We start from the raw sequence: 13,082 nt of genomic DNA on the forward strand, positions 1-13,082 counted from the left end.
TCCAGCACCGGGGTCTGGAAGCCCTTGGAGGATTTACCACCTGCGCTTTACTATTCACTGGCACTTTATTTGCCCTCCCATGGGCAGGAGAGCATTAGCAGCCAGCGCCGGCCCCAGCTCCATCCTCCCCCAGGGATGGGTGGATCCAGGCACCAGAGGACGAGAGACGGGCTCCGGCCACCCCTTTCCCTCCACATGGCCGAGGGAGTTATTGACAAACAAGTTAGTGCTCTGAAAGAAAAACACTGCAGCATGTTTGAAGCTGCCTCCTTGATCAATACTCAGCCGTGGCTGAGCCTGCCGCCGACTGGATTTCAGATGATGGCTGCTGGGGTAATAAGAGCCCTGGGATCAACTGTCTCGGAGATTATTACAGGATGAGACGCTTCACTGCTTTACGGTGCTTACTCAAGATTTATATTCCCTATGTGTACATAAGGGGGTTGTCGGCTTTTGTCGCTGGTTGATCATTTTTGGATGGCGGTGTGTGCTGTGCCATTAGGGTTTGCTTAGGGGTGTGCGTGGGGTGAGTTTGGTGCACAGGGAGAGGACAGGCTGGGGGTGAGCGGGAGAGCCGGCGCAGGGACACGGTGGAGCTGGTGGCAGGAGGTGGGACCGTGGCACAGCGAGAAGGTGCCCTCTGCTCTGACGCATGCAGGCAGACCAGGATGGAGGCATGTGAAACACGTGGAACGGGCTTTCGCCTTTCTGGATGCTCCACGGTGACAGATGCGGTTTCGGGGTGCCCCATCCGCAGAGCGGGGGTTGGTGCCAGAGGAGCGGGCTTGAGCCATCCTCATTCCTCCATCGTGGAGGAGGAAGAGCTGCAAAACCAACTCCCAGGGGGTGTTCCTGCCCGAGGTTTGGATTGCTTGGCTTCGTCACGTGTGTTTGTTTTTCACCTTCTTGTCTTAACCTTCTACCTGTGTTTCCTCGCTTTGGGAGAAGGGCTGGAGTGATGAGATGCTGCGTGGGCCTCTCTGGCCTGGTAGCGCAGGGCTGTTTTAATCTCCAGCAAAGATCTCTCCTTCCAGCTGTGTGCTCAGGTGCAGGAGGTTAATACACTTCACGCAGGGAGGCACCCAGACAGGGGTGATAACAGTTGCACGGAGGGGAGTTAAATGAAGGCTTAGCAGGAGCAGCTGTCCCTTGGAGCAGATATCCCTGGGCACACGCAGCCGCTGCGTACCAGGCCACCTCCGGGCCCTTCCTTACCAGCTGCGGGGAGAAGCTGGGGACACCATCGCAGGCTCCCCGAGGAGCATCCCCCCAGCATCGGCACAGGTGTGGGGTGCTTCGTTTCCGTGGGGAGGCTTGAGACACAGGGGCCGCGCTGCTGCTGCTGTTATGTGGGGCTGCTCAGTCTCCTCTTGCAGGGTGTTTGCAATAATCCTGTTTTATAAATCCAGCCTTGGCCTTTGGCCTCCCTATGCTGCTCTGGTCTCTGCTCTGCTGCCTCCCAAGTTAAATCCACTTCTCTGACCGAGCCAGGAACAGCCAGGGCATACTTATTGCCATGTGGGGGCTGGGAAGAGAGACTCAGCAAAGCGTTGGACCAGTTTCCCTTGGAAAGCCACTGTGCAAAAATATTGGAGCAATGCAGGAGAGCCCTGGGTGCAATGGGGGCGAAGGGGCAATGAAATGAGGAGGAGGAGGTGGGCAGCACCCTTGGGTGCTTGCTACGTCGGGGACAGTCCCTCTGCACGCTGGCCCCTCAGGCAGCAGGGATGCTGACAGTAGGGACGGTTCCCTCTGCCTCGAGAGGAGGTTGCGGTCCCCGCCTGCGCCAGCTCCGATGCTCAGACCGTCTCCCACCGCCTCGCTCCCAGCAGCTTCGGGGCATCAGACCGGCTGCCCCCCCCAAAGGTGCTGCTGTGGGCGAGCACGCGTGGGTGAGCCGTGCTCAGGGTGGGGTGGGTGAGCTTGTGGGTGATCGGGGCTGAGAAGCGAGGTCCTGGAGCAAAGCGGGGGAAAAACAGCAGCCGTGCGTTTGGAGGTGCCATCCTCTAGGCAGACCGAAGGTCACCCACCTCCTCCCTCCTCTCGGGGCGGGGAGCCTTCTGCCTTCGCCACCACCTGCCCATCCCGAGTCCGTGCTGTCCCCAAGGCTCCTCAGTCCCGGGTGAGCCGGCGCGCTGAGCAGGGAGCTCCTGGTGGATCTGGCTGGGTGAGCAGCGAGGCGGAGGGGAGCGCCGTGTGGAATACGAAAGAGACCAGGGTGCGATAAAGCCCGCGCGGCACCATCCCCCTCGCAGACCCCGCCGTCAGGATCTCCAGACACCAATCCCTTGCAAATCTCCTGCTGGCCTCTCATGACCTATGGAGTCGTTTCAATTCAGTGTTTTCAGCCTCTAAATCTCCTGTCCTTAGCCCCCAGTGACTTCTGGGGAAAGAACCGTGCTCTTTAAAGTGCCACGGCCAGGGCAGTCCCTGCATCAGAGCCTGCTGGAAATTTGCAGGTATTTCACACCCATGCCTTATTTTTGGTAATTCCTCTAATTTTTCTTGCTGTTTGAAGCACACAGTTGACAACCCCAGGTCTGAAGTCCCCGGGAGGTTTCAGTGGCTGCCATGTATGGGCACGAGACCCCAGCCTGGCTCCCCAGCGTGCTGCCTGCATCCCAGGCATCTCGCAGTCCCTGCACGCAGTGCACCTTGAGATGGACTGATTGATCTGTAACACTTGAAAAATAATGGTTTAATCATTATTAAGGATTAGAAATAATCCTTGAGCTGTATTGATCACAATAACATTATTCGCGATGAACTCATTTGGCATTAATGGGGACATCCTGCAGCAATGTGTGGCTCCGGGCAGACCCGTAACCTTCCTCGGGGAGACGCGGCCTCGGGGGTTTGCTGGAGCAGCAGCACCTTCCCAGCCCTAAAACATGACTCCCAAGTCCTGCTTGTGAGCAAAGCTGTCGCAGATAACCCCCTCGAGGGCTCCGTCCTCATTGCCACGGTTTTAGAGGATCCCAAATCCAGTGGCCGCCCATCCCGTTCATGCCAGCAGCCCATCTCTGGGCAGGGGCTGGCCGGGGCTGCTCCCATGGGAGCCCCCCGACACGGCGTCACTCCAGGCGTGTCCCCCAGCAGGGAGGGAGACGGGCAGAGGATCCTCTGTTGCAGAGGAGGGATGGCTGGCTGCCCGCTTGGTCTCTCTCTCCTCCCAGTCCCCATCTCGATCACGTCATCAAAATGTCTTCAGCAAGGAAAATGCTGCAGAAGCAACAGCTGGGAGATGCCGGGGCGCTCCTCCCAGGGTGGGTGTCCGCCGGGAGCCAGCACAGCACCCTGCTACGGCTGTGCCGTCCCGCCACAGGCTCCCCCGACCCTGCAACGTGCTATTTATCAAACAAGAACATCTGGATTTATTTTTTTAAAAAAACAAAGTTGTGTCCGGATCGATTTTGATGAATTGACGTTTTCCAGAGGAAAAATATCTTCTGTTGAAGTGTCATTCCTGGGTGTAGCCGTCCCTTACTGCACCATTTGCAACCCTCCAGGCACTTCACACAAGGCGATGAATAGTTAAAGATGTCCATAAATCTTACCCCGGCCTGTAATAAGCAAACACGCTCTTATCAAGTATAGAAAAATGCATATTTCACCACTGCTGCTTAAAACACGACTTGGAGTAAATGCTTGTCTTTAATAAGCCATCTCAATATATAAACAGAGCACAAAAGCTTGGGGGAATGAGGTGCAGAATTGGGGCCACAGCTTTTCTAGGCAGCTCTGGGGAGGCAGGACAGTGGCTGCGCAGGTGAGCACCCCGCAAAACTGCCCCGAAAATTAACATTACTTGGCTTTTCTGTCCAGCCACGCGTTGTCTCCCATTCTCTTCTCTTTGCCACTGGAGCCATAGATATTTTGCTTCAATGCTCAGCTGGTAGCTGATCTTTGCCCTTGGATGCTGGCTATTGAAAGCAAGCACTTTGATTTGGAAATCAAGATCAAAAAAAGAGAAAAGATTAAACAGGAACGTTTCGACCGGTGCATGCCAAGATTATGCAGTGGTGGATACACGTTTCCCTTCATCTGATAAGAACAAGCTGTGTTCTCTGGCTGGGGAGGGTCAGATCTATGATGTCTTTCACTGCTCATCACCTTACTTTCGAGTACCTGTGCTTTGCTGCGCTCCCAGGAATACAGCACCCACCATCGTGGCCCTGCTCCTGCCGTGCTGCCGGGGCTGCCACTCTCCTGCCGGCAGCGGGGACCCATGAAGGACACACGCCGTGGAGCCTCGGGACTTCCTTTCCCCCGAGCGTCTGCTTAGAAGGGCTGAGGCATTTTGCATCCCCGTGTGCTGATGGGAGCGCTGGAGGAACTGGTGACAGCGGGGATGGCGCCCGCGACTGTGCCCAGGGCTCCTGCCCACCTCTCTGGAGATTGTCGTCTCGTGTGTGCGTGCTCTTATAGCCAGGCACCCTCCAGGCCCTGGGGAAATAAATTCCCAGGGATGCAGCTGGACTTCACCGCCCCAGTGGGCTCCCACCAGCATACCGGGTCCCTGCTGAGCAAAGACGTGCTGTTTCATTCTGGGATTTGTGGTTCACAGCGTGAAAGTCGGGTGTGCAGCAGCACTGGGAACCTTATGTGCGCCTCTGCGGTGCTGCCCAGGCGGTGACTTGGGGTTGTTGTTTGGCCTAGGATGTCACCATATTGTTGGTGCTCCTTCCTCTTCCTCCCAGCCCGTTCGGGGGGCTGGAGGTGGCCAGGGCTCCCCTCTCTCCCCATGCTCTGGCTGCCAGCATTGCTTGCGTGGAGCAGAGCATGTCCCGTCCCACTGGGGAATGCAGGGAAACGAGGAGCAGGCGATGCAGCAGCGCCTGCCGTAAGGCACATCTTTGCTTGATGCATCTCCCACTAACTCACTGGGGAGCCTTCCTGGGCTGTGACAGCCTTGCAAGCCTCATGGCCAATTAACCCTGTACAGATTAGCCATTCAGCCCCCGGAGCCGAGACCTCTGTGGCGTGTATTCCCCAGGAGCCTTGTAAAGCCGACTGCTGGTGGGAGCGGGTGGGCTGTGCCGGGTGCTGCGAGGCTGCGGAGATAAATCCTGCACCCCTACGAGCAGTGGGGGTGCCCGGCACCCAGGGGTCCGGGTAGCCCTCGGCTCTGCGGGCTGGCTCAGGACACCGTGCTACCTCCAGCTGGGCTTTGGTGCTAATTGGGTTGTACAGCCCTGGCGGGCAGCTCCCCAGGCAGCTGCCCGCACCCCCGAGGGCCTGGGGCTGGTCGAGGGACGGAGTGAAAGGTCTGTGTTACTTGTTTTGCTCTTGGCTTTATTTGCGTAGTGATGCAGAATGGATCCTGTTGGAAAGCCTGGAGCTCTTGCCCTCTCTGTCCCCTTTGGCTCTATTAAAGGGCAGATTACAGCTTCTTCCCAGCACCGCCGGTACCCCAGGGACTGCCTGGTCTCCAGTCCTGCCCTGCTGCACCCTCCGTGCTGGTGAGGCCTCTCATGGCTGAGCCTGAGCCCAGCGAGGCTGCCCCGGTGCTGAGCATCGCCCCGTCCTGCTCCTGGCAAGCCCTGGTTCCTCTGCCTACCCCAGCGCGGGCAGCAGCCTGCCTGTACTGCCTGCTGCCTCCGGAGCTATCAGGACCGAGACGCTTTTGTCTCCTTTGAAGCCTCATGCGCTTTAGTGAGAGGAGGTTGTGCTTGCCCCAGCCTTGGGTGGGACCTGGCCGGGCAGCTCAGCCCTGGAGCCTCCCGCCGCAGGCAGCAATTGCAGGCAGAGCTGCTGCGTCTCATAGCTGCTTCCTCTCCTGCTCGCCAGCTCCCTGGGAGCGCTGGTCTGTTGCAGACGGGCTCGGTGCCGCTGAGCCGATGGCCCTGGGCATGCGATGGGGTGAAGGAGGGCACGGGCACGTGAAGGGGATTAGTTCGGGTGGGCAGAGCCACACACCTCTGGGCCCCAGCGCTGGGGCATTTTGAGGGGGTTTCAAAGCATTTTTGAACGGTCTGCCCTGCCCTGCAGAGAGCTGGGGGCCGTTGGCGCAGGGACCCAAGTTCAGCCCTTGCCCTGCGCTGCAAATGGGAGCCTGCCCGGCTCCAACAGTAATGCCGGTGGCCACCAAGCTGCGGTGGCTCAGCCCTGGTTGAGTTCAAGGGGCAGCAATTCCTCTGGAGACACTGGCTTGCTCCGGAAAAGGCAGGAGCAAGCAGAGAAACACCGGCTCCCCGTGCCCAGGACATCCTTCTCTAGGCATTGCTGCCCGCGATCCCTTCTTCTGCCCCCCCTGCCTGCGCAGCGGAGGGGTGGCAGGCTCCTGGGGGATCCCCGAAACAGAGGGATGGTGGGTGCTGGGGTAGCACCCACGGTCCCGGGTTGACGTGGACAATGCCCAGATCCTCTCGCTTTCCATGGGCTCACTTCTTCTCTCCCGCTTGCTTTGCAGAGACTTGCCAACGCGGCGGAGAAGTTCCAGAAGGCTCACCACTGGCAGGACAATATCCGGGTAAGGCTCCGCGCGCCCCGGCCGCTCCCACCGCCTTCCCCCCGGACGCTGAGTTCCGTGGAGGCACCTGCCTCGGGGATGACTCCTGGCACAGGAATCAGCTCCTCGTCCCATCCCTCGGCTCTTCCTTCCCTCCTTGCCCACGTTCTCGGCTCCCTCGCGAGTTACCACTGGCCGTGCCGTGCTGCTCGGCACGCAGGCGGCCCCGGCACTGCTGCCTGCCAGCGCTAATGAGAGCAAATGAAGCGATTTTGAGCTCGTTTCCAGCCTCGCCTCTGCCTGTACATGCCATGAGGAGAAGGCAAGAGGTGAAGGTCGAGCTGGGGGCTCAACGCTGAGGGTTTGGGGGCCCAGGGAGACTCTTACCCCCGCCCACCATCTCCAACAGCCAGCAGGTTCGGTGCCAAGCGGGGTCTCACGTGGGGTGATGGCAGCAGTGGCTCATCCGTGGCACCTGCCAGCAGTTGCGGTGGGGGCTGTTTTTGGGGGAAGGAGCAATCTGGGCTAGGAGAGGGAAGATGCGAGTTTAATGATTGCATTTGACTTTGTAATTCTGGCGGTGATAGCGCTCAGCGGGAACCTGAAGGATTCTGTCTGGAAATGCTCTCAAATTATAACAATAATACAAAAGGAAGGAAAGATTGTTTTCCTTCTAGTGCAAACGGAGTCTACAATAAAAAATACTCCTGAGCCACCCAGCCGCTTCCTCCAGGTCGGGCCGGATCCTGCCCAGCCCTGGGAACCCTCTGCAGTCGCTGAGGGGACAGCCCGGGGACAGCCCCGCTGCTGGGCCTTGCTGGTGTGTTTTGGGGGGTATTTCTCTGTCTGCAACCGCGATCCACTCGGGGAGTAGAGGAGATGGGGACCTGGAGCCACATCCCGTTCATGCAGACCCTCCTGCCGTTGGTGGTGGTCACCAGGGTTTGATGTGGAGAGGAGGAGGCAGGAGGAGCAGAAGAGAAGGCAAGGTGTCGACCTGCTTGGCTTTTGCTCGCCACGTGGCTGGTGTGGGGTGGACGCTCACGGCCGGTTCTCGTCCCCCCAGGAGCTGTGTCCCGTAGGCACCCGGGGAGGCTGAGCTCGCAGGGGTCTTCCCGTCATTAGCAGAAGCAGCCTCGCTAAGGAGAGGTGAGGTGGCCCCGCTGGCCCTCCTGTCCAGCAGACGGTTGTCATTGGCACCAGCCATCACCGAGACCTTTCTGCATGAGAGCACTGCTGAATTACTGTCACCTCTTTCTGGGAGGCCGGTGGAGGGGAGGTTAAGAGGTTAACGAGGTTTGGTGCGGGCACCGGCTGATGCCAACGCCGATGCCTTGCCAGCACCTTGGCCGCGGGCTCAGGGCTCCCAGGGGAGGCTGGGAGCAGCGCCGGGGGAGCCGCGGGCACCTCCCGTGGGCTCTCATCTCCACCCCTAGCACTGGCCTGCCCTTGCGTGTCCTCCGGGGTCAGGAGCCCCAGGGCAGCTCATCCCCAAGCCACGCCTGAAGCTCGGCCGTTGGCAGCCCAGGGGCATCATGGTGGCCCCGGGCACGCTGCGCTGGGCTGGCACACAGGGGTGGATGCCCCGTGGCCAGGGCATGGGCAGGGTGGGCAGAGCTGGAGCCAGGTCCCTGCATTTTGCAGCAGTCCTTGGTGCTTCTGCTCGTCCCCTGGGCCGCAGGGACGGGCAGCTGCTGCGCTGCGGGGGCTCCTGCTGCAGGGCCCCTCTGCAGCCCCAAAGAGCTCCCTCTGCATCCAGACCCGGCTGCCTTCCGCTGCGAGGGGGTAACAGTCGGGATGCAAAACATGCCAGGAAAGGTTGTCGCGCTGGGGAGCTCTTGGCTCATTTTGCCATTCACGGCACAAACCTTTCAGAAATCCGCTTTCGTAGAAAAAATATTTTTAATAGCACTGTTTGCAACCCCTTAATCAAGGTAATTAGGAGCAAGTCACCCAGAAACAATGTGCAGCGATGCGTCACCGCAGAGCTCACCGCAGCTTTATCAGGACAGCCCAGACCTGGCTGGGACACTTGATGGACTGGCCCGGCTCTGCGCACAGCACCCGGGGCGCTGGGTGTTGGCCGCCCCAGCAGGCAGCCCTGCCAGGCCCTGCCTGCCTCAGCCCTGCCCACATCAGCCCTGGTTCCCGGGCAGAGCAGAGGGATGGAGGGGCTGCATAAATGGCTCTCGCTGCCGGGGTTGAACCTCCTTTTGCCATCCTTCATCCGTAAAATGGCAGGGCACGGTCAGACCTGCACGGCAGCACCGGTGACACTGGCTCTGCTGCTGCCCCGGCTCGTTGCCGGTGCTGGCACGGGCAGCAGGCAGGGAAGGTGGCAGTGCAGCATCCCCAGCTCCTCCGCTTCTCCCTTCCCACCGAGCGGCTCGCTCCTGGCCGCAGCTCTGCCCTCCTCTCCCAGCGTGTCGCGTCCTAACCTTGCGCCGGAGTCGATGACAGATTGTGGCGAGCGCGGTTATTTTTGTTTCCATCCGAAGGCGCGCCGGCAGATGCTGAGCGTTTGCGCTGCATTAGTGCTGACGGCAGCCCCATTAAACCTTGCTGCAGATGGGTTGCTATGGAAGTCCGGGGGAAAATGAAGCAGGAGCAGGAGCCCGAGCGGCTGGGAGACTGCTGCCAGCAGTCGCTCACGACCCATCTCTATGGGGAAAGTTTCTTTTTTCTCTCTTTTTTTTGGTGTCCCCAGCTGCGCGCCGGCCACGCTGGCCTTTCTGAAGGTGTTGAGTTCAGCCTCCTACCTCAGGGGGCTTTGCAAAGTGCTTCCCTGTTCCCAAAACACTCCCCCCTGCCCCACGCTGTCCTGGCCCGTCCCTGCTCCTTGTCCTCGCCCACCCTCAGGCCCCCCATGTCTCCCGGCCGTGCCAAGCTGGGGCCATGTCCCTGCGTGTCCCCAGGGCTCTCCTGGACACCAGAGCCTTTTCCTTGGCCAAAAGCAGTCTTGGCCCTGAGGTCACCCATGCAGTGGCACCCAGGGCACCCCTCACATTGTCCCTCCAGCTCGTTTCACCCTGGGGCTGGGTGGCAGCTCACGGTGGCATGGTGGGCAGGGACAGAGGGACAGCGGGGCAGGCTGCGGTGCGGGGCCATTGTATCACCCTTGGCGATTTGGAGGGGGGAGAGGCCGTGCCCTTCCCCACCTGCGCAGCGAGGGTCTCTCAGGGATGCATGTTCACCCACCAGCGACGGCTGGCGGAGCCCCAGAAAGGTGGCAGCTGGGTCCCATTGCCATGGGGCGGGCTCCCACCACGGGGCACTGTGACCGCCTGGCACTGGTACGGTAAGAGACCACAAAATGCTCCCAGTTTGCAGTGGCCTGTCCAACCACTGAGAAGCTTCTGGCCTCCGGGCTTGCACCCAGGGCTCTGCAGGGGGTCTGCCAGGACAGGCTGGCTCCACTCTGTCAGAGCCACAGGGGTCTGTCCCTCAAGGCATGTCAGGGCTGTCCCCCTGCTCTGGATGTCCCCAGCCTTGTCCCCCAGCCGTGGCAGCGGTGCTGAGCCCCCCGTGCAGACCATCCCCAGCAGGAGATGGAGGTGCCAGGGCTGCAGCCCACACCGCAATGCTGTTTACCAGGTTTCCATCCTCTGTTTGCCACCCTGCTCAGGCACGAGACCAGCAAAATGTACCTATAAAAACGCTGGAAGGTCATGTTGAGTTTTTTGCTGCCATCCTTTGTATCCATCCTCGCTGACAAGCTGCTGTGCTGCCTGCCGGGTGTCACAGCCAGCTCCGTGTTCTCCCAGCTCCTCTTTGCCTGCATGCTCCGCATTCCTCCAGGGTTTTCCAGTGCCTTAGGTTCTTTTCCAGACCTTCAGCCCCGTCCCAGCACCATCAGCGGGGTCTCGGGTGTCCCGCAGCACGCGGCAGCAGGGGCTGTGCTGACCCCGGGGACGCTGTCGAAGGCGCAGGTCTGCGCTGCCAGCCGCGAAATGCATCCCAGGGCATCATCATCACTGCGTGTCAGTCTGCTGGGGCTGCTGGAGCTATTTGTCCCTTTAAGGGACAATCCGATGCTGCAGAGAGCCATCCCCGCATTTATGTGTGCTTGGCAAGATTATATAAATTGCCTTTAAAAGTTGACTTCTTTATAAGCCATTTTCTGCTTCATAAAATGTTTATTACTGTTGTTTTTCTCCCAGTTCTTCTTCCTTGCTGCAATTCTCCATCGCTACACTGGGAAGCTTCCCTCTTCCTGCGCCTGCTGCCCCCCTGCCTCCCACCTCTCCCCACCTTTCGGGTGCTGGAAAGGGACGTTTGAAGGGTCAGAGCCCAGCAGGCCCTTTCTCCTTGGAAAAAAAAAATAGCTATACATTGAGCCGTGGATGTAAGAGCTGCTGGGGACAGGGTTTAACTGCTGGGCACAACTGGGTGGATTTGGGGTGCAGTGGCACGCGTGGAGGCGGCAGAGGGAGCGCAGGCAGCCCCACGCCGCTGCCCCATCCATAACCCCCGCCTGCAGGCACGCAAGCAAATAACAAAGCCCAGATAATTTCAAGCTCCGTTAGAAATGAAGCTCTGGGGAAAAGGGGATCGCTGTTTGCCAAATGGGGAAGGACAGGAGGAATAACAGAGATTTCACTCCCGGCCGCCCAAGGAAGGTGAGGGATAAAGCGGGGGGACACGGTGGCACGGCCGGATGCCCCTCCGTGGCCGTACAGCCCTGGATGCAGCATCCCTGCGGGCACGGGGCCCTGCTGACCGGCTGCTCCGTCCAGCGTCGCCGCAGCATGCCTGGCGCGCGTCTGCGATGGGAGCGGCGGACACGCTGCCACGCGTAGGCACCGGCGCTGTTTCTGTGGGTTTGCCGTGGCGATGCAGGCAGGGCTTTGTGTTCAAAGCGGCGTTAGAAGGGCGAACGCCAGTTCCTTATCCCTGTTTCATTTTTCTCCTCCTTTAATTACAGATCCTACTTATCGGCCGAGAACAGAAAGATCGTCGCCGTAACCTTGCACTTGCCCTTGTAGAAGGTTTACCTAAAAAGTTAGAAAATAAAATCAAATACTCTAATTTGCAGTCGTCTTGCCATTTCAAACCCAGTTTTCATTACAGCACAGAAAGTGCATTGAAGCTGTGTTTATAACCCTCTTTTAGATAACAAATCACATTTTCTTTTGGCTGGCGAGTGTGTAGAATTGATATTTTTTTTTTCAGTTTAATGGGTTTGTGTGTTCAGGAATGATCTCCATCAACTGAGAGTCTTTATTGTGTTTGATATAATGTCAGCTTTCATTACGCTCGGAGAATTACTGTGTTAAAGCACCAACCTTGCTGTAGAGCTGTTCTGGCCGAAACGCAGAACAAGAAAATCATTCACAAAAACCCTGTGTCGGTGCCGTTCCCTCTTAAAAGCCAAGGATGGGGCTCGAGGGGGCTCTCCTTGCCCCCCGCGCTGCAGGATGGCTGGGCCACCCATGGTGGTCCCATGGCTGTGATGGTTTGGTGCGGGGGCTGCTGGCTCTCCTCCCGGTGCTGCTGTCCCATCCCATCCCGTCACTGGCAGGGCAGGGGGTCCCGGGCACCCACCGATTCTGCACGGGTGCTGGCATCCCCTTGGCACTGTCTGCAGCGGAGGGGAGAGGCAGGCTCGAAGGAGCGGGAGCGGACGGGAGATGCCGTGTAAAGAAGAATAGCCGGCGAGGCGTGATCAGATAAAACGTCTTCTCGGGGAGATGAAAAAACTGTTGACGGGTCACTTAAATATTTCCCCAGCTCTGTCAGAGAGGCAGAGGGAGGAAATTGCTTTTAAAAAAAAGATGCCAGGGCAGATTATGATGACTGTTTCCACCTGTCCTCGGTAATGCGTACGGTCTCTGCTGCCGGATGGGATGCGAAGGGACTTGCATGGCAAGGGCTGCAGGAGAGGCACGGTCCCCACCAGACCGGTCCTAGGTCCATCCGACAGCCCAAGGTGGCTGGGACTAACCGTCAATATTTTCCTCTTCCTGGGGGCTGGGGAAGGATTCATCGTGACACATGGACAAGGATAGCTCTAGCCCAGTGGAAATAAAATGTTCGGCCACCCCCAGCCGCTGCTAGTGTTTTTCATGATGGCCAGAGCCAGCTGTGGCTGTCCTTGCAGGTAGGAATTTCTCCTAGGAATTCGTCCGGTCCCTTTGGGAGCCTGGTCCTGGCTGTGTCCCTCACACCGCCCCGTGGCAGCTGTTGCAGAACCACTTTCTCTGCCTCGTTACACAGCCGAGAAGGCTGCCGTGCCTCCGGCAGGGCTGGGAGACCTTGTGGTGAGCCCTCGCCCGGCTGGGACCTCCAGCCCCAGCCCCAGCTGGGGCAAACTGACCAGCATGGACCCGTCCCCAGGCACGGCCATCAGCCGGTTCCATCCCACTCCTCCTGACGTGGGTGGGCTTGGCAGGGGCAATGCTGCGGTGGGAACGCGCTGCGTCCCCCTGCTCGTCCCCTGCTGCCACCCGGCCCTTAACACAGACGCAGGGCTACGGGTGCTGCAGGCGCGGTACGAGCTGCGGGAGCTGTGTGACGCGCTGCAGGCTATCTTCATACAAAAGGTGCAACTATAAGCAAAATCTGTTGCTATTTCTGTGTGCTTAATGGTTCGGGGACACGAAGAACTCCCTAAATATTTGCTGCCCATTAT

General features: G+C 59.1%; 1 protein-coding gene across 1 annotated transcript in view; it reads left to right on the forward strand.

Moving 5' to 3' along the window:
* CACNA2D2 (calcium voltage-gated channel auxiliary subunit alpha2delta 2) overlaps nt 1-13,082 on the forward strand; it is a 227,671-nt gene that overhangs the window by 175,107 nt on the left and 39,482 nt on the right. The window contains exon 4 of the mRNA XM_072875834.1: nt 6,413-6,472. Within this exon, the coding sequence (XP_072731935.1) occupies nt 6,413-6,472 (60 nt within the window). The remainder of the gene's footprint in view (nt 1-6,412; nt 6,473-13,082) is intronic.

Source organism: Ciconia boyciana, chromosome 11 (assembly GCF_034638445.1).
Source record: "Ciconia boyciana chromosome 11, ASM3463844v1, whole genome shotgun sequence".
NCBI classification, from domain to species: Eukaryota; Metazoa; Chordata; class Aves; order Ciconiiformes; family Ciconiidae; genus Ciconia; species Ciconia boyciana.